Below are 22,158 nucleotides of genomic sequence, written 5' to 3' on the forward strand. Positions count from 1 at the left end.
GCCGATGCTGCTGCATGTCCAAGTTTATACAGCTGATAAAGCTAATATCATTACTCCGTATAGCTCTCTACAAGTTTGCTATCGCAATTGATGCTTCGCCTTTCAGGTGAAACTGCGACCACTTTTTGTCATTGCTGCCTGCCTGGTTAGCACAGTTGAATGAAAGATGTCAGCTTTGGTTTATCTCGCCACTGACTATTTGATAGGAAATCATGTGATGCACTAAGAGTGTGTGTGTAAATATATATATATATATATATATATATATATATATATACATCTTTTTCACAGTAAACTTTCCGTAACTGCTTCAGTGCCGCATTTGTCATCTCACGTTCATCTTCACCCCTTGCACTGCCCCCAACCTTGGAGCTTTAACAGCATTTCCAGCATAGGAATGCATGGGTGCTTACTGAGAGCTCTGGATATGTCTGAATTATGCAAATTGAAATACAGACAACAAATGCACATTTAGTTCTTTCTTTCTCACCTCTTTTCATACATGTGTAAAAAAATGGTGAATGTGTTTATTGGCATATGGAACTTCGACATCTAGAAACCAGCACGCACCTCCAATGGCAAGGAACGCACACAACATACAGAACCTCGTGTGGCTTCTATCAAACACTCTGCACGCACACAACAAATTCCATTCAACACAATATGCAAACGCACACACACATACATGCAAAGAAAGACACCTTCCATGCATTAAAAAAAGTAAAGTCATTCTCATGAAACCACAGTTCATCCCTAGAGCACAACATATCGGGGACACATTTGTAAAAAAGAACTAACAAAAACGAACACGATGTGACACCACCCTTGGTCATCAACAGTCGCCAGCAACTCAAGTGTGTGAACAACGGTGAAAACTGCAACTACAAAAGGCAACCCAAGCGCAACTTAACACTCTTCGTGGTGCAAAAAGTGCAACTGTCACAGAAACACTGGCGCGAGACACACCAAAGCAGAACAAAAATGTCAACGGCTGAGAATCTCACAGGCATGGCCCTTCACAAGAAGACCAGCGCACAACGACCAGCCCATCATGATTTCTTGTAACGCTACGACCATGTGCTTCCTCTTTACTGAAAACTCATTTTTCAGCTGACGACTTCCTCACAGGAGATTTATCTAGCCTTGACAGACTTAACACAGGCTCCAAGAGTAGTGAGCTTTTAATGCCTGCGAGACTATTCTAACTTTTTTTCCATATAATGCCATCAAGACAAACCACAAATGCCCACACAATAAAACACCCCTGTAGGTAGTGTAATTCACTAACATCTCGCGTTAATTCATTTGCAAGACTGTTGCTTGTTATCAAGAAAATTCTGATCAGAAAATAGTTTCTTTAAGCAAGCCAGTTCTGATGTCCGAGGAAAATCATGCGACAGGAGTCTTCTAGTAATACTTCACAGAGTTCCCACTATAGAAGACACCCACCATAGAGAGAAGCCTCTTTGCAACAACGGCCTAACAAAACAAAACATAGAAATGAAGGATACACACCGCCACCGATTAGCGACCTGCAACTGAAGTTTCCTTGAATGCAGAACAGTATATTTACTTATTTAGTACATACTGCAGACTACAACAGAGTCCAAGCAGGTCAGGCACCATCATAGTGAAAATATTACAATCAATGCAATGAATGGAGAGATACATCATAGCAAGGAATACAATTATCAATACATTTGTATTGTACAATTATGATCAATTGTCTTATTTTCAATACATAAGAATGATACATCTTCCTGTCTACAGTAAAACTTTATATCTTGCCGTCTGTATCTTTTATTCCAGCATTCTTCGTTTGTCACTCTGTTTCTGCAAAGATGTTTCTCTATATGGAAAGGTCTCGTGTTGCGGGAACTCAATCAAGGTTTACCAGAAAACACACTTCGCCCGGTATATAATTTAGCCCAACCTAAATGCCAGGAATGTGCCTATCCAAACAATGTTATGATGCCGCAAGAGGCAACATTCAACGTTCGAAATTTCAATTCCAGCCCATTCCACAGCAAACAAGAACATGCCTGTGAGAGCTCTCCCAAAACAAAGCTACAAAAGCCGAGACAGCAAACATGCCTGCAGCACAGTGCCTTTTGTTGCCCAGTGGAGTACAAAAAGAAGTTGCAGGTAGCGACATGGCTGCCACTCAGTGCCAAATAGTGCGCACAATATAATTATAAGAATAATAATATTAGTGATGTACAGTCATTATCATAAAAGTAGACACAAGCAAATAATTTACACTTCAACAACTGATTCTCACAGGAATCGAGAATACGGAGAAGAGAACAAAATAAGGTAGAAAAGCAAAAACAAACAAGTAAACACAAGAATACTAAACTGCACTAGCAACCATGTTAGAAATGAGCTGTACACTGTTATGAGACCTTAAAAATATATATAGACCCAACTTTTTAAGGCGGACAGACAGCCTGTTTGCTTTATACAAAAAAAGGTGTCATCCTTTTCTTTTGCTGCATATGCCATGGAAACCTGCAAATGCATCACTTGGCACAGTCTTCTGGACTATCAAACAAACCAGGAAAGAAAAGTATGTTCCACAAAAGCCACAGCACAGAAAACGAAAGTCACTCAAACCAGCACACATGCTCAGGTGAAGCTTAAGAAAAACTAAGATTGCAGGATAAGCAAATAATGTGTCCTCCGATTGATGCGGAGAGCGTTCACTACAATTCAGTAGCAGAAGCGAGATGGTGGTGTTTGAAGACCTCTTGAAACAAATATCGCAAAAAAAAATAAAGGTAAGAGAGAGAGAGAAAATATGGAAAAATAATATCCTTGGCATAGTCAGCAAATTAGTTTCGCACAACACCAGGTCTCGCAGTGTTTATGACCCTCTTTATTCTCCACATCACGCCCTGGCAATTGCATGAATTATGTACACGTGCCCAGAACTGAAACACACTGATGCATATACAAGATTTGGCAGTATGCTGGATATGAGTGAACGCTCATCGTGCTACATTGCACAACACTGAACCAAAAGCTGTTCTTCCCAATGTTTCGAAAAAGGAGAGTCGGGATCCTACGCTGAAGGCAAGTCAGGTTCGTAGAATGACAAGAAAAACGTTGGTCCCAGTCAAACCGAAAGTAATCCTCATCAGTCGCAGCAACTGCCCCATTCCATCAAGAACAGATGCTTCTGCACTGTTCTAACATTAATACTGAACTTATTGGAAGAAAAAAAGACAACACATTTGTTCCCACAAACCCAAAGAAGAAAAAAAACAAAAACAGACCATTTTAATAATAAACCAACGCAAATAAATTCTGACACAAAGCAACTCTCAAACACTCATCAAGCAGCCCACAAAACACAACACGAAAATGGATCTGGTCAAACAAACAGCCAGGCAATTGCTCCATACTTCATGCAAACTTTTTCCAGGTGATGAAACAATCACTTATGGCATACGTCTAACAAATGGCAGTGAAGGGCTCCCCATACACACTTTTTTTACTCCCTTTCAGAATGCACAGCTCTGAAGGTACTTCAAACATGTCCTCCCCTAAACACTAAAACTAAACAGACACATATCAGAGCAACGTTCACATGCAACTTAACATTATGTTGAGAGATCCAAAAGCAGACGCCATGATACCAAACGTCGTCTGCTCCGGTTTGCGAGATCATTCCATTGCTTCCACCTTATGTGGCGAGCGCACAAAAACACAACTTCTAACACAGCGAAAACCAGCGCGCACTTTTTATGAAAGATTATTAAAACAATTGGACCATTCAAGAAAACAATGATGCAAAACTGTAGCGGTGTTTCAAAGATTTCCTTTTGCTAATGCAGCTGTGTATAACAACTTCTCTGCTTCTCATGATCCATTGGTAATCTTTATAAATTTGAAATTCACTTCAGATTGGTTAGTAGGTGAAATGCCATCAATACAAGCTAGGAGCAATCTGAGCACATCACTAACCTGTTTTAATCATTGGGCAGAAACATTAAGTTGCTGAAATGGTCAATGGCTCTTCCACGAATACCTCTTCCACGAATACCACGAGTGAGCAATTTCGCACTGATAAGTAATCCAGCACACTGCTGTTAAATGTTCCAAATTTTAGGATTGCGTCAAAGCAAGCAGGCATCGCTCCAACACTTGACAAGTATCCTCACCCTAATGGCTCACTGCCATGATGCAAACATAACCAAAAACTGAAAAAAAAATCTGCCGCTTGACTAACTTACAGTGGCACCTCGACCTGAATGTAAGGCAGGGTGAGACTCGAGCCATTCGAAACTCAAACAGCCCCTGATTTGGCATCATCGCGATGTAAACAGCATCAAAATTGAGCTCTCCTGTTTGCAAATTCTGTCAAACAATCAACAAGAAAAAAAAAAGCACAGAGCCAAAACAGAAATGCCAGTCTATATCGACGCAAGCTTTGCAAGTCGTGCCGACACCACTCTTAGCTTGCTGCAACACTGCACTAGCTGCAATATGACTAGGACTCCAAACAAACCCAATGAATTCAAACTGACAAACCAGTGCGCAATATGCTTTTAGAACGGTAAGGTGCACCTAAAGGGGAAAACAAACATGGAACACAGCAACCAGCACATACCACACAAGTCCACACGACCCAACCACCAGCACATTTCCTCACAAAAGCATTTGCGCGCACAATGTGCAACACTCTGCACCCACACCTTCAAACACCCATGTGCTCTTCGTTTTGAACCCTTGACCAGCCAGACAACACGTATGAATAAAGCATCAATACCCACAGAAAGCAAGCACGCACAAGACTCGCATATGATAAGCTGAAGCTGCTAGCAACAGGGTTCAAAATAAGTTGAGCAGAAGACAACGTGAGGTGAGACAACCACTGTCATGGGAACAAATCTGCATTATATTCTTTGAATGCATCATAGCGCAGATGACGAAACAACCAATTCAACTATGCAGGACTTCTTAATGAACAACAGGAGCATTGCAAATGCAATAGACAGTCCCATTGATACATGTCAGTATGCCCCCAAAAAACTAATAGACATGCCAATAACACAACAGCAAAAGCCTAAAGGTCCAAACACGGAAGGGGCACAGAACATTGTCAAATTACGATGTATACTGTTCCAAATTTTGACCCCCTTAAAAATAAATCACCACCACAGAGCATCCTTAGACAGTGCTGTCAACCTCATGTTGACTGAATTTTGCAAGGAAATGGCATCTTTCTAGGATTAAGGAAGCAAGCGACAGCAATTTCAGACTTGCACAGCAGCAAATAAAAGCGTTACTCGTCCCCGGCATCTCGCAGGTCACGAGGCCAGTGACAACCACACCACACAAGACAAGGTTTCGACAATATGTACCTTTAAAGCTACCAGCCATTACAATATGATTTTGCTTAGCAGGCCAAAACTGCGGCATCAAAGGCATCACTTGCATGGTACTGACATTCTCATACAGAGAAAACTGCAACAGGAATGATAAGATACAACAGTATTCCTAAAATAAGAGCCAATGCACTTATAATTGTACCGTGAACTGATCTACCACAATTAAAAAAAAAGAGAAAACGCAAGGGCTCCGTTTACCTGCGTGCAACCATCACGCGTAAAGTCCAGCTTGAACCATTGGCAAGTCAAAACTTCGGGCAGCTCGTCAAGAGTTAGAATTGCTGCCAGGAATCCATTAACAAAGTGACGCTCAGGAAATATACACACACATAAATGTAACAGCCCACTACGCCAGCAAGCTCACTCGCTCGTTTACAATACGAAAGCATGCAATAAAGGTACGGTGATGTAGTTTACGGCTGACCAACACTCTTCACAGCAAACTAGAAGTTTGGATAAACAGCAAACTCGAACGAATCGTCCCCACCTGATGCACGCTGAATATGCAGCGCTATGCCACCGTCGTGCGCTCGGCTGCATCCGGCTGCTGCTAGACATGCTAGCCGCCATGCTAACAAGCCTCCAATATATTTTTTCTCTCACATGGTATATAACTCTTATAAACAGCTTTTTTTTTAAAACACAATTTTTTTTCACTCTCTTTACAATGGCAGTGTTGAACATGTTGGCTGGTAAGAGTGGGAGACTTTTGGTCTGGGAGATCGAAGATATACACTGGGAGGTTATAAGCTGGTTCTGGGCTTTATACAATAGTCAGGTGCCTCAACTTCGTCAACCTATTCGTTCCATCAAAGCTGGCAGCCACCAGGCCCATATCATTCAGTGACATTTCTCTATCGTTATCCTATTTCCAATTCAGAAGACGGTGCTCGATTATGAGGACACGATTCTACATTTTCATAAGTACAGATTACGCACCTATCACCAACAAAGTGCTATGCAGCAAATTAAGTGGAACCTCATTGATACGATTCTGCATAATACGTTTTTCGGGATGATACTCTTTTTTTCCCCTTTCCCCGATAATACGATTTGGTTGGATAATACGTTTGATGATACGCTTTATTTTCTGGTTCTCGTGAAGATCGTATCAACGAGATTCTATACGTAATTTAGTGCAAATCATAGCCGAATGTGTTTTTCAAACAAGTGAATCCACGCATGAAAGTGCATTGCAATTTGATGCAAGTATTTTTTTCAATTTTTACAAGAACATCCACATCAGGCAAAGCAATGTGTTTAGCATTTAGAAAAGCATTAAGCTTAATTACTAAGCAGGTTGACAGCAGTGAAGCACCTAGTTAGATGTCTGTGTAAGGACATTAAAATTTCCGCTACACGGGAAATTTGGGGTTGTAAATAGGTGTGGTTTACCAATATACATGTGTGAAATATTAGGCCTCGTTACAAGCTCTGCTATGAAAGTCGATTTATATATATATAATATATATATACTCCTCAGTATGGTACAGTGTAAATGTCTGTATAGCACTGCATCACATGCCACTATCTCTGGTAACTCCATCTAAGACTGTTCTCAAGGACCACAACGCCTGCTCATTAATGCTGCAGCCATCCGCTGTGCTGCCATACGCTACACAGAGGAACGCTCGCAGGCCAGGTTAAGGTTTAAGCTAAGCCGTACCGCAACAGGCCAGATGTAGTGAGAGGACATACATTACATGCAGCAAGTGGAATAAATAAGACTGCGCTATGCTGATGGCTGCCACATCTAATTCTGTGCAAATGTGGTTGCGATGGCTGCACAGAATGAACAGGATGACTCGTGTACATTTACAAAGTCACGTCACGAAAGAATGCCATCGTCATGCGGCACATCCGAAGGTGATACGACAAGTCGCGGCACGGCGGTAGCTTGCTAAACTACCTGAAACACGACGCTGCAACATTCTGTCAACTGTGACAAGCATCGGCACAGGGCCACCGTCCGTTCTCAACGACAATTACGAAACTTGCACTCTGTAGAACTAGCTCTTTCTCCAAACCCTATTCAGTTCTTTTAATTTCAATTTATAGTTTTCAAGTTCCAGAGTAAAGATGGCAGTAGCTAGGACCCACAATAGGCCCCACAACATTTGCTGCCACTGGAAATGTAAATAAAACCTTTAGCAATCCTCATTTGCGAAACTGAACTCGTCCTTAATCATAATCCTGTTCGACGACATCTGCACACCTGCCTCGCAAGATCAATACATGTCAACCTCCTTCCACTGCTAGCTTTTATGAAAATACCAACGCCGACGCACCTAGTTGCACCCATCATCCTCAGTGCACTTCTTGATGTTATCCACTGTAGCTTGCAAGACGAAAAAGCTCCTCAAATTTCTTAAATCGCTTGCCACGTCAGCTGCACCCCTTCCAGCAAACAACTGATTTTACCATCTAAATGACAAAATCTTCCTTAGTCTACATGCTCTCAAAAATTAAGTTTAATGTGTTTTCAATTTTGTTTACAATGAAAACCGCAAAAAACAATGTCTGAACTTAAAAATAGAGAAACAATCTCCTCACCCTATTTAGAGCAGCATACTTTGATGAAAGCTGTAGAGAAACATTAAAGCTGCAGTTTCAAAGGGCTTCATTTAAATCAGTTTTGCTTCTATGGGGAACTAATTCAGGTTGCTTTTGCAAATCTCAAACATACCTTTAAAAACCAAACAAAGCTTAAAAGAATGCTACGTACAGCTAATTTGCTAGAGGCCACAGCCATATCATTTGCCGTGATGGGTGCATCAAGGTCTTGGAAAAGAATCACTTCAAGTCCATCCGCCATTCAGAGATAGTGACACAAAAGGCACATGGTCCCAGATAAAGTGCATTGCACCTGGATATCTTTTGTACAGAAAAAAAAAGAAAGACTGCCAAGAAAAAATTGCATCCCATTTGCTATCAGGCAGAGGAAAGGTTGCCAAAATAATTGTAAAGCAGCGATGCTCCTGCCAAAAAAAAAGAGGGCGACTTATAAGCAGGAAACTTCACGAAATTGTGCAACGTAACAACATCAACGAAAATCTCAACAAAATATCTCCACCGAAACCCATCTCTGAGCTTGCAGCGTCTAAAGACAGTGATAAAAAGTGACACTTGCATTTTGCAAGACTTTGAAGTAAGCAGTAGGAGCTTATTCTTCAGGAATATTTCATCAACATACCTGCCACAAGAAAGTCAAATTAGACTGTCAAATTAGACTTGCAAAAGGCACAAGACCACGACTATGCAGAATCAAGGTGATGCTTAAATAGGTTGCAATGAAATTAGAGAATCTTGCAAGACTTGTATAGGCTGTGTTTGTTCTGCACAAAATGACCTAAATCACTATCAAATAAGTTTCTAGCGAAGATATTAATCTCATTTGCCATGGTTTTACAGTTCCTTCGCAATGGCTGGCTCTTCAGCTAGTTAGGCCTGTATTTCATTCAATGTGCCGTATGCTCACTATGGCAACTACACAAAACGATCGAAAATTACAATAGCTCAACTGTTCCTGCCCACGCCTGAACCGTGGTCCCTCTGCATAACACAAACCCTGGCAGTGTTCGTTGAATCCACAGAAAAAGGAAGTTCTTAATGAGCCTACCCCAGCAGAAGGCAATGTTAATACCTGGATCGCTTGCATACCATCTGCCAACCAGTCAGGGTATGTACCAGGCATTCTAGGAAATGCTTCAAGCAATTCAGAAGGAAACGCTAAAGACAAATGTCGATTCAGTGTACATTATTAAATTACACCATAATGTTTCATACTGAAATTACTGGAAATATCACTGCTAAAGTCTATGTACACTGTCAGTACAGTGCTCGATCTAGTGGTTTTTGTTTAACTAATACTGATAACTGAAGTTTGCTGTATGGAAATTATTAGCCTCATTTGCCTTTTAGTCACAACGTTAGAAATAAAGAGATATCCCTAGGATTCTAGAATAGCCAATGTTAATCCTGAAAGCCATCCGGATCCATCCATGGAAAACACTGAACATGTAATAAGGTAGATGTGGGTTCGGTCCTTATTACCTTATTTTACTTATTTCTACTCTCAATTAAGCATAACAATTAGGTTTCCCTATTTTTTCTATGGCTTCCCTGTCTGTCACTTAATAGAGTTGTGACTAATAAAAAATGGTATTTGCTTCAAAAAGCATTTCCTGAAATACCTGGTTTATGCACTTGACAAGGACATTTAGATTAAACAACGAATTACGATTCCATGATGGTTCCTCAGAGATGTCCTGAAATGCCATTATAAGTAGAAGCAAACCATGAAGGTTGCTTGGCCAAATCTTTTACTCCTTCATGTTTTGTGATCATCTTAGAATTTCCTCCTTTTAAAAAGGAAATCTGCATGCACTCTTGTAATCCCTTGTAATTTAAAGTTTTCCATATTATTCGTCTGAAAAGGATGTGGCTTTGATGCTGAGCATTATATCTGCCCCAAAGATTACATGGAAACCCAATGGACTTGCGCGAATGCACACAAATCCTTCTCAGTAGGTCTATCGTTTGACTACACTTTAAAAATTAAGTCCACACCATTTGGGGCATACCTTGTCCCCAACCAATCATCGTCACCTGTCTTGCTTGCATTTATTGAAAACTCTGCACTCACTACTTTCCTGTCAAGAGTGCTATGTCACGCTAATTTAATACATGCTGTTTGTGACCTGGAAGTACAAGGTGCACAGCACTAGGGAAAAGCACACAAGGTAGATAATTATTGTTTGGGAACAAGATAAACCACAAAGGACGCAAAGTTTTCTTAGAGTGTAGGTCAATATCTGTAATGTCAATTTTACTGAGCCAACTTTCGTACAGAAGCCTCAGCAGGCTAAGAACTAAACCAAACATTAAATGCTAGTGCATCTGAACTTTGAAGTGGTCACTAAGCTGTAGATTTCTCACATTTTTTGCATGAAGAGATTGAAGTGCAACGACTAGCACTCTTGTAATTGTTGTGAACTTATAAAAAGAAAGATTCAGCCCAGCAATAAACTAAGATGTAACTAAAAGATAAATCGTTCCCATTTTCACGGAAAGACAGAAGTGTCTGGACCTGTTGTACAGCCAGAATCATCCCCCTTGTGTTCATTACTGTTCATGCAATGAGCGAAACTAGTAGCACGTCCAATGCATGCTTCCTATACGCCTTTGCAGGAAGTAGGCAATACACGCATGAGAGAGAGCCTTCTGCATAAGTAAAACGAAACTCGTCTCCAATCTACTTTGCAGACAGCCCGAAAATTGCATACACACACACGGAAACTCAGAGCACTAATAGTGTCACGAAGGGTTGCTTGCATAAATGTAAATGGGAAATATGGCAGTAGGTCAGCGTTTGTATTATCGAACACTGCTTCATCGCGGTTTCATTATTGCAAGAAAAGAACAAAAGCCCATGAATTTTCACGAGCAATACAAGAAGCACAAAGTTACACCAATCAAGCTCAGCTTACAGTGAAATGAGGGCTCACTGAGAAGACCTGGCTACTGCAACAAGAAGCATGTCTGCTGACTGGAGATGAATCCTAACTTTCATTTATGCATTTCATACTACAGGAGAACTTCGCTGATAAGCTCCTTGCTAATAAGCTTTTCTAGTTAAAACATTTATCAAATTCAGTCCCAGTGACACTGCTGCATGTGTTTAAAATGTTCACTTGGGTTCCCAGATACTAAATTCTGTACCTCTGATCTGGATGGGCTACGGCTCTAAGAATGATTTTGACCACCTGCTGAGCCCAATACAAGAAACAAAAAGATACTCGTTACGTTTGTGCAAATACCATAGTGCACATAAGAGGCAATTTCTTCACTTATCTTATACTTAACCGCAACCAGAGGCTATCGGCCATCAAGATTCTGTGCATTCTAGGAACCAAGGAATCTATAGCACTTTCTGGGGGTTGCATATAGCTGGCATTATATTGCTGCCACTCAGCAAGACATGCCATTGCAGAGAAGCCCAAGCGCAAACGACGATGTGTCGTAAAAACAACATAAAGAAACACTGTTCAACCTTCAATGTAACCCAACACACTAAATCAAGAACTCTCAATTCATTCAACTATGGCCTCAGCAAAATTGAGTGTAATAAAGAAAAGTAAGAAGAGTCAGTATCATCAAGACAGGTTCTGATGCATTGAAAAATTACCATTTTGAATTGGAAACAGCCAAGAGCAGTAACCAAATACGGAAACACGATTCCCACAGATCTGTCACCCACGGTCACGGACAAGACAAAGAGTGAAATAGAAGAAAAGAATGAAACCGCGGCACAGTGCTTTGACGACTAACATCTGCATAGTGTTTGCTACTTTAAACTTCCACCAGTGCCTCTTCTGCGTGGGCAGTGACTGTCATGAGCCGTTGATCAATCTGTTGGCCGAAGACCACCGACCTTGGGCCAGCGATGACCCGCCCGCAGTTTCGTTTCCTCTTCGGAATTGCAGGTTACCTACTCGGGCTTGTCCACGATGGATTGTGGTGCGATCTGCATGATGCCATCTTGTCCAGCACTGAAATGATGCCATGGCTAGCAGTGCACCGAAGATAAGGAAAACCACTGTCTTTCACTGACTAAACTGTCAAAATGAGGCAGATAAGGATGTAGCATTTACACCACTAGGGGGCACACCGCTCCCCCACCCCACGTGGCCTGATGGTGAGAGTTTTAGCCTCAGTCACAGCCACGGCCATATCCGAAGCTGTATATGCAGTCACAGAGTCGCCAGTGCAGTCGTCGAAGGCAGTGGAGAGTCTTGCCTGCAAAGGGCACTTGGCGATGGGAGTGCGGCAGTGGCAGTCAAGCCGTGTGTGGCAGATGCGCAAAATGAAAGCTCACAAAATAAATTACGCTCCTGACGGTGATGCAGTCTGTGTCCACATATGCGTGCTGCACTTGTTGGTGAAGCAGGTGTTGACGATGAATGGCATGGTTGGAAAAAGCCTGGCAGTGTTGCATCATCACGACCCTGAGATGAGTGACCTTGCCATCACCATCACTTCCGCTTGCGTCGGCGGCTTCCCAACAGCCCCTGACACTGCGTCGGCAGATCCTTGGGCCACACATTTAGTGTGTGCAGGTCGTCAGCAGACAGCGACGAGAGGGCGACCACCTTTTCGGTGCTCTGGTTCTCCGGCTCCCAGCTGTCTGGCAGTCTGCAAGCAAAACGTTTTGTGATTAACAGCACTAAAAAGGCAAGGAAAACAGTGTTACTAGCTTCATGTGCATCCAACCTTTCGTGCTCTGTTCAAAAGCACCACTTACCACATTTATTCAAATATAAGGCGAGATTTCTTTCTTGAATCTTTAGTCTCGAGGTCACCCCCCCCCCACCTCATATGCGAGGCTGATAGATTCAGTACCTGTTTCAAAATGGCGGCAGCACCATATTTCACAGGAGATCCAGATTTTAGACGGCAGCGCAAAATTGTCGCAGCTATAATACGGGTGTCACACAGTGCATTTCCGATTGCGATCGAGCCTGATCGGGATCAAATTTCTTGACTGCAGTTAGCTCCCTTCCACAGCTTGCGAACATGAGTCGACTGCGATTGAGAAATTTGATCCCCATTGAAATCGATAGCGATCAAAAATGCATCGTGTGACACCCATATAATCAACTTTGACAGGTGAGGCAGTGTTTGCCATCACACCTACTCAAAGCGAATGTTACTGATCATCACCGTCGTCAACGAGCCATAGAGAGGATGAAGTGCTGCTCGATCCCAAAATGGCAGAGCATGCCAGAAACTGACATTTACTAGGATGCCTTTATTTACTAAGTTCTTTTCCTGTGTTAGGTTAGGAATGAACTAAATTTTTTGAGTCTTGAATTGCGACGCCGCTCCTAGCCCCCAATTAGCCTGCATAGATGTACACGATGACTGCAATTTCAAACATCCTACAGCACGCCATTGGATCTTTTGTACTATGCCTGTACAACAGCATGATAATTAAAGCACTGCTAAAAGCAGAACACGAGCACAATGAGCGAAGTTATTGTTTTGCTACATTGCAAGTGCATCCTCGAAACCAAATGTAGCGAAACAGCGCTTCTAGCTTAGCTAATCCAATAGTCACCAGCCAAGCCAACAACATGAGCCAAGCCAAGCTGTGGCTGACAAGTTGCACATTTACGCACACACTGTGCGTGTCACACACACCCATTGTTTCTAGCTTAACATAATAAATAGTGACAGGGCCTCTGGTGACTCTCTTCTTTTACAAATTTTTGTAAATCATTAGCTCAGAATTATTAGCCAGCTCCACCCTTGCTGTCCCTGCCAACGTGAGCTGCAGTGAAGCGAGAAAAGTGCCGCATAATGAAAGTTGCGAACCTGCGATCATTCTGCTCGTGGAAAGCGATAAGCCTCCCTAAGTTGCCAGCAGATTAAAATTTAACCCAAGCTCTGAATGTACTTTCCTGTCTCTATAAGTACATGACCATGGCCGAAATATGCGGACGTTTTCGCTTGTAAACATGTTTGCACCGCACCACATTCACAAGCTCTCTTGGGGATTTGAGAAATCAAGGCACTATTCTTTGCCACGGTAAATATGTTTGTTTTTCGGATGTCCAATTATGTTGTATTTCAGGCAATCTCTGCTGATTCTGAATAATCTGTCGGCTACTGTATATCGCCTTACATTAGCGCATACTTCATTTCAAAGTGCTCGCGACTGCGCTTGAAGAACTGGACAATCGCCCCTTCACAGAGGAAAAAGTTTTAGGACACTGGTCTATGCGGGCTTCAGCAGAGCCCTTAAGGCCTTGAGTGCCGAAGTTCTTAAGGGCTTGTGAATTGTGCGACCAGCTTTGAACGTTGTAGCGTGTAGAGTCGCGTTATTGCGCGAATATTCGTACTTCAATTTTTTTGTTTCTTCTATCACCTTTTATTCGGTTTACCCCTTTCCCCAGTACAGGGTAGCAAGCCGGTATTTACACTGGCTAACCTCCTTATCTTTCTTTTCCTTTATCTCTTTGCCTTTCTTGCCCACAAATACTTTCTTGACCTTTGTGGGCAAGAAAGTATTTTGGAATTATCCAGATTGAGTTTTTCTGTATTAAACAGAATGCAAACATTCTTCTTGCATTGCATTTAATAATACAGACATTTCCAAATATTTAATAATACAATGTCCACAGGCGTTGTGCCCCGGTGGCAGTTGCCAGCTAGCTCTCTTTCTCTTCTCTGCAATCGTTCTTTGTGTGCAAACCAAATTAAAAAAAATAGACTTCTTTATAATTAACTAGTCAAGAGCAGACAAGTGAAAGGCTCTCTAAAGACGAGCTCAAATAAGAAGTGCACATGGTTAGAAATTTGTTGACATGCAAAAATGTTGACATCCTTCTAAAACTTGACTCACTTCAGTTCACTTGAAATACACTTTACAAATTACAGTTCTATACATTTTCGAGAACGGACACTACACTTGTGCTAAGCAATGATATTAACCTTTAAGTTGCCCAATCTGGATGCTAGTGAGAGCTGCTCATCTGAATAAATGCACTAGTTAAGGACGTCTTGAAGTTAAATCATGTGAGAAGGCTTGTGAGGACAAGAATATGAACTTCTATTTACGCTCAACGACAAGCAGGAAAATATGAAAGGCCAACAAGCCAAAAAAATAAATGGCTTTACAAGAGGCTACGTGAAAACGTTGAGCTGAAATCAAATTACAATAGGCAAATCAATTGTTTGGAAATTTGCAAGGTGGAACAAGTTTCGCAGAAGGACGTAACTGCCATCCACCAATATTGCGTTACATCTAGGTGAAAATTCTTTAATTTTATCAACTGATAATGAGCAAAAATGGTCACATATTTTGCTAACGCAGTCAAACGTCGATATAATGAACACGATAGAACAAAGTATCGGATATAGGCAATTTTCTCAACAATATTAGCATGGAATTAATACGATATATACAACAAAGGTATTTCTATGTCGTATACAACTTTTTTATAACGGTGTTCAATGGTACGATACACCCAAGTTATCATGTGTAGTTAAAATGTCACCTGCTTGCTGTTTCAGGAGAATCCCACTCAACATAAAAGTGCAAGACTTCAACAAGCAAGGCTTGTCTATAAAAATATGTCAACTCACATGTGCTCAGGAACCCAGTGAAGAAGCACTTTAACTTTTCCGGTATTTTCTTTCCTTCTTGCCATCACCTGAGAAAAATGACAAGAGAATCAATGAGCAACCAAGAAATAAGTAACAGTATTTGTGCCATCCTCGTTCCCGATTGTGTGCTGATGCTGCATAGTGCAATGCTGTAATCGTCTTTATGTAAACTTCATTCTGATAGAGCTACATATAGGCTTTCACATGCCATTCTATGTGATTACATGAGATTATTTGATGTAGGAGTACTGGGCCACATCTCCTCTTCCTTTAATAGGGAAAATGAATTCACATGGTTAGTTTGACTCTAATTACCATATTTACCTAATTCTAACGCACCTCTGCATCAAATGTGCATCCAATTTTCGTGAACTTAAATTAAGAAAATAAAAGTGCTCCTGAATGTAACATGCCAAAAATTCATAAAATACATGTATATTGTCGCGGCGTCAGGAAACTTGAGGGACAAACAAGCTTGTAAGCAGGAACAGTAACAAGAACAGACGGCTTTTAATACCACGCGCTAGTCACTGCTTCAACTTGCTCTCTATGTTTTTCACAAGTGCCCATATGTGTTGCTATCGTTGTCTTTGCTGCACTACAGATGCAGCAAACATAACATGCCCCAAGTTCGCAAATAGAAAAAATGAGATGTGCAGAATTTAGCTTCACAGACAGAAATGTTTTTTAATTAGCTTTCATAATGAAAGTGGTGCACTATCGTCGCCATTTGCGCTTATTTGGCCACAGATACCAAGCAAACAGGGGTGTTATTCTCGAGCTATCACTTTTAGTGATGCTACTATCACTTTCACGAGACTCTGCAATCAGACTTGTCGAAGCATGCGTCCGACAGCATTCCCGACTGTGCGCATGGTACAGTGCCAGAAACGCTGGCTGCCGATTACGCCAATGCATCCGTTGCCGAGTCATGCGAACTCTCGCGAAAGTGATCACATCTCCGAAAGTAATACCGTTCTAGATAATAGTACACTTCAAAATGAACCAACAGCAACCTTAGCAAAAACGTGCTTTGTCACCATTTTGTAATAGCAACAATGCTACACCTGACAGTTCTGAAGCCGCGAATGCACCTTCAGTTTCATATCCGATTGCAACGTGCTGGCAATTTTCGGAGTAAACTAAACTCCCTGCAAAGTTGCAAAATCTGTGCAAAATTTTAGCAGTTCAGCAGGAGGTCATGTATACAGGGCGCTCCTAAATTTATGCAACACTCAGTAGATGCTCGAAAGAACCCTTGCACTGTGAGGTAGCTGCCATTCTTCCCCTAGGAGGCCTTGCATTTGGCAAGTGAACCATGCCAGCAGATCAGGGTGAGACGGAAAAGCAAGGCAAGAGCCATGAAAGATGATAATGATTTATTGGCATCCCCTTTGAAACGGGGCAGTAACAAATAGTCACCTAGCCTGCTCGAGCTAATCAGGTATGCTATAGATGCTTATAATTCTGGAATTTTGCCTACATCTCCTTAATTTCTTTTTCCCTTCCTGAAAACTTCTCCATCTACCTTGTACTGCTACCTATGCCTGTAATGGATCTGGTCATATCAATCACTTCCCTGCTTCCACCCCCCCCCCCTGCTCCAAACATCTCTCGCTCATCTCCACTGCTGACCAGTTAATGCTTCCATCTGCTATGAATCCCAGTGCTTCTGGAAAGTGGTCGTTACCTACGGGTCTCGCTGGGTGAATACCTTCGCATTCCATTCAGATGTGCCGAGTTGTCTCTGGACTTTTGCCGTAGTAGACACATACCTCATCCTGTTGCGAATACAGTGAACGGCTGATTTTCAGGACGCCCAATTTTTCGGACATGCCTGATAATTTGGAAGCCTTTGCGGACCGCCACGTACCCTTAGAGTCAATGTATTAGAACGTCCGAAATTTCGGACCCCAAAAACCTTCGCCGTCCGATTTTCCGGACATCAGGTCCGAAACTGCATTAATCGAAGCCACCACTACCGCCATTTTGATGATCTTGCCGCCTCGAACCGGAGCTCTCGCACGCAGGTCTGCTGGAAGCTGTAGCCACCACCGCACCAACGCAAGGCCTAACTACTTTGACATTCGCTACCAAGCTTCTGCTGTTCGGTGCCGAGTTTTTCATAGAAACAATTCGCCGCTGTAAATAATGACGCCGACTCTGTCTATGTAATCCCCACCAATGGCTTCGAAGCTCGGAAAGCACGGCACTTTGCATAATGGCTGGTCTCAAAAGTCAGCTTCGTCTCAATACAGCAGTGTTACGTAATGAAGCATATCAAGAGCGGGAAGGGGCAATTGTCACGGGACACAGTATGTTGCCTGTAATTATACATGCGTGCACTTGTCGCTTCCTATCCCAGTACGAGCACCGATACGCCTAATACGTGTACTGGCAGGCCTTTAGGGCTATTTCAGACATGCCTGTGGCGATTTGAGCCCTTAGGGGCAGTAAAGGGCATGCATTCACTTTTTCAGACTGCCCGATTTTTCTAACATTACACAGCCCCTAGGGAGTCCGAAAAATCGGATGTTCACTGTATATGCTCCTGTATGTTCTTGTCCTAAGGCAGCCAGCTCGGGCCTCAATTAGCACGGCACTGCCCTTAGTGTTATCGTACAAATTTTCCTTTCCGATTTCTTTCACTGGCACCGCAGAAAGAGCTAGTGGTGCCAGCGCCACCTGGACAAGTGACTTGGAATCGCAAGGATCCTGTGGGACTTTCTGTTTCCCAGTGAGCAGCGCACAGGGAAGCATGCCCCATTGCCTGAACTTTTCTTTCCAGAGCACAGGCAAACATTGGCCTCTCTGTGGCAGTCACAAAGGGTACCATCTGCTGGTGATGTCGGCAATGCTTTGCACAGCTATAAAGGTTTTTTGCAAACGCTGTGGCAGCAGTGAGCCTCAGCATTACAGTTGCATGCCCTATCAGTCTACTATGCCTGAAGAAAGTGCACTTTCAAGCTGTTTCAACGTACAGGACGCCTCTTTTTATGTTTTCAAATAAAAGCAATGTGCCACACGCCTAAGTGCAAATATGTAGATCTTTCGTGAAGTTAACGATCACAATGGTGCGACAAATTGTGATGAGCTGCGGAGAAGTAATGTGCAAAATCTATTATGGTGCACTACATTGGCTTGCCACTGCCTTTCTTATCGAAGTGTTATTTCTGTGGGCAACACCAGAATCTTTCCAGGGTCTGTGTTTGTGACAAAAGTGGGCATGGTCAAAGTGTTACCAGTAATTGTCATAAATGCTTTTCGAGTGCACACACATCTCTGTCATCCCCCATTTCCTTGAGCACTGACTCTCCCATAGTTGTCGAGCAGGCCTGCTGGCAGCTGTGGTGTGCAGCGTCCTCATCTCATTAGGCTGGATTTGGATGATGTACAGGCAACCAAAAAAGCTTTCCTGAACGCAAAAGTCAACTTCCCAAATCAGCCTGGAATGTAGGTTTGCAATGTGTTGGCCATACCAGGAAGCATCCTCTGCACTTTTGAATCCCATGGAGCATAAGTTACAACAAAATTCCCCGGTTCTAACTAAAAAACAGGTGGTAAACTAAAATCTGTGCCAACAAGCAACAGATTATAGACGATAAAACGTAAAAAATTAATAAATAGGATCAAATAAAGAAAAAAGTCATCTGGCACATGTTCTATAGAAACCATTACTTTGCAGGAATCCATTCTTTTGTTCTTCGATATTGAGCCTGTAAAGCGAGCACTTACCGTTCCATGGAAGGTGACTGTGGACCCGTTCCAGGAGTGGGGCTCTGCAGGTGACTGTGGGGCGCTGATGTCGGTCAGCCGGTGCCTCAGCTCCTCCATCACACCAGCATCAAAGAAATCAGGATGTTTTACTGCAGCAAAAGTGAATCCAAACTTACATTGCTGTACACTAAACAGATGCGTAGTGAAGAGCACAATTATTGCCCAAGTGCATAAAAGGAATAGGTCACTGAGCAAATGTAACACTTGTCAATGGCATGATGCCTAAAGGCCACTCTGTCGGCTTTTTTTCCAGTTTCCAGTATACGAAAATACTGAATACAAATATGAATAGTTAGTGTGTAATATTTTATTTGTATTCGAAACTGAGTATTTGGCAACCCTTACTTTTTAATGGTGTTGCCCCAATTTTCACTTTTACGCAAATTCTGAACGGTCGCCTACAACAGTTTGCTGCTAACATAGGAGTAAGATAATAAATGTAAGCACACCACCAGAGACCCCATAGGAGTTACTTCTTCAAGTTTGTCCCAATTTACATGGCTTAATATATTTTTTGTGCACAACTTTAATAGTCTCAGGCATGCATGCCTGCACAGCAGTGATACAGTGATGCCACAGGCAATTTAGAGAAATATTTCACAGCCACCTGCTAGACTTCTATATAGTCAAACCTCGATATAACGAACCTCGATTTAACAAAATTCGCGATGTAACGAACTATTTTTATTTCCCCATCTTAGTTTTATTGAATTAACAAAACCTTGATATAACAAAACTCTTGATATAACAGTTTTTCGCGGCAAGTACAACTTCGTTATATCGAGGTTTGACTATAGGACTCGCCATGATAGGTGTGATACAGTAAAACGTAAAATAAAGGATAGTGCTGATGTCATCCAAGTTACATTGTTACAGATGACCTGTATAGTGCTCACGGAATGAAACGCGTCCAGTCAGGGCTAACCAATGCGCATACTTGCGCGTTTGCAGTGCTTGCAGTTCGTGTGACATCGGCGTAATTTTGGCTCGAAAACTTAGATCAAAGTCCGCGTCACCTTCGGTGACCATATTTTTAGCGCGACATGGCATATACGCGTAACTCTGGAGTAATTGCACATATTAGGTGTTCCACCTTAAAGATTCCCTGTCGTGTTTCATTCCGTGTGCACTGTGCGTTCCATATAACGCACCACATATGTATTAACTGGTGCAACAGGACATGACCCAGTTATAGCCACGAAAGTAATACATCTGGCGCGGTATGCATTTATTACCGCTAGCCCGCGACTGCGATCTGCGCTTTCAACCAGGGAAAAAAAAAACAGAATAGGAAAAAAAAAAGTGAATATCGATGCCTCGGCAGTTGGCACCACCGCCGCACCGAGGCGCCACCAGTTGCGCCGCGCTAATAAGACGTCCGCAGGCCTTGTACATCGCTCGCACGCTTCAACGCCCGATTCGAGGTCAGCGAAAGAAGCGGAAGCGACTGGCGCAGCTGTACGCTAATTGCGTGCAGGATTGTCTAATAATACGCTTCTCTATCGCGTAACGCTACTCCAGCTCAAGGTATAACAAAACAATTTTCGCTGTGGTACACGTCTTTTCAAAACATAACTCAAAGCAACTTGGAGTAATATGTTTATAAAAAAACGACCTGCGAAGACGCCCGAGAACCGCTACGTGCCAAGATGGACACAGGACGTTCAAGACCCCGAGTACGCGCCAAGGAGGTGACGAGCGAAGCGAGAGACGTTGAGCAAAATAGTTGGCGCGTGCCCCTCCCCCCCGCTGCACGCAACTGTCGACACGGAACTGTCAACAGCTGGAGCCCTCGTGTCCCCCCGACTTCCCGTTTATTCTCTTTCGTCCCCGTTCCCCCTTCACCCATTTCCTTTCACCTCTTTCTTTTTCTCTTTTCTTTCGTTTACTCTTTCCCGCGGTCGCCATGGCAACGAGCCCTCCCGAACGTAGCCTCTCGGCAGACCCGTCGCACTTCGCAGGCTCTGCTGCCCTGTCCTCCCAATTTTCCTTCTTCCTTTTTAGCGGCCGAGCGGGGGAACTTCGCTAACGCAGTTAAGCCGCTCGTCGTTTTCGGTTTCTTCTTCCTCGCGTCCCAAAGTGCGCGTTGTTGGACGCCTCGAGAAATGATGAACAGACAATTGAGAAAGAAAGATACCGCAAACCGTTGTAATTAGGCCCCCCATTTGCTTCTCTCTGCGAGGGTCTTCCGGCGATATACAGAGAGTGCTCGCCGAACTCGATCCAACTGTCACTGGCAGGCCGCTACAACACGGGCGCATTTCGAATGAACCCTCGCACCTCCCCCCCCGCTTTAACCGCTCTGGAGCTAAGCCGGGGAGAAGGAATCTTACGCGCCGCATCGATCTGAATCTGCGAAGGTCGTTCAAAGAAGTTCCCGCCCGGTGCGCGTCGCTACAGTTGCTCACTCGCGTCCCCAGTGCAGTGTCACAATGACACCTCCACAACGCCGTTCGTTTTATTGCGATAGCAATTATATGGACACTTCAACCGGATTTCTGCCGTTGCCGTCGCCGTGAGGTTCCGTATAGATAAAAGCTTCGCCGCGCGCCGTACGCCCGAGCGGAAGCGTGCGAGGACGCGCGCTATCACGGAGAGCGAACGCACTCAATCTCCCACGCGCAAGCAAGGAAGCGGAAAGCCAGCGCCGGAGAAAGCGGGGGGGGGGGGGGGGGGGGGGGGGGGGGGGGGCTTCTCTGCCAACAACCGCGCTCGTCGCTCGACGAAACCGTCTCTTATCTGCACACGGCTCTGACCTTTATGCACTGTGCATTCGCCGCTCAGTTTCTGTTGAAGCGATAGACCGCACGTACCT

The 22,158-nt window shown here is 43.2% G+C and overlaps 1 protein-coding gene across 4 annotated transcripts in view; it reads right to left on the reverse strand.

The window, feature by feature from the left end:
• Nucleotides 1–470: 470 nt before the first annotated feature.
• The window catches only part of LOC119464571 (zinc finger protein jing-like), a 171,250-nt gene continuing 149,562 nt past the window's right edge, over nucleotides 471–22,158 (reverse strand). For all 4 annotated transcript variants that reach the window (XM_049656205.1, XM_049656206.1, XM_049656208.1 and 1 more), the window contains 3 exons: nucleotides 19,302–19,432; nucleotides 15,546–15,613; nucleotides 471–12,590 (listed from right to left, as the gene is read on the reverse strand). In XM_049656205.1, coding sequence (XP_049512162.1) covers nucleotides 12,431–12,590; nucleotides 15,546–15,613; nucleotides 19,302–19,432 — 359 coding nt within the window. In that variant the 3' untranslated portion in view covers nucleotides 471–12,430. The remainder of the gene's footprint in view (nucleotides 12,591–15,545; nucleotides 15,614–19,301; nucleotides 19,433–22,158) is intronic.

The sequence above is a fragment of the Dermacentor silvarum genome, chromosome 9 (assembly GCF_013339745.2).
Source record: "Dermacentor silvarum isolate Dsil-2018 chromosome 9, BIME_Dsil_1.4, whole genome shotgun sequence".
Classification (NCBI taxonomy): Eukaryota; Metazoa; Arthropoda; class Arachnida; order Ixodida; family Ixodidae; genus Dermacentor; species Dermacentor silvarum.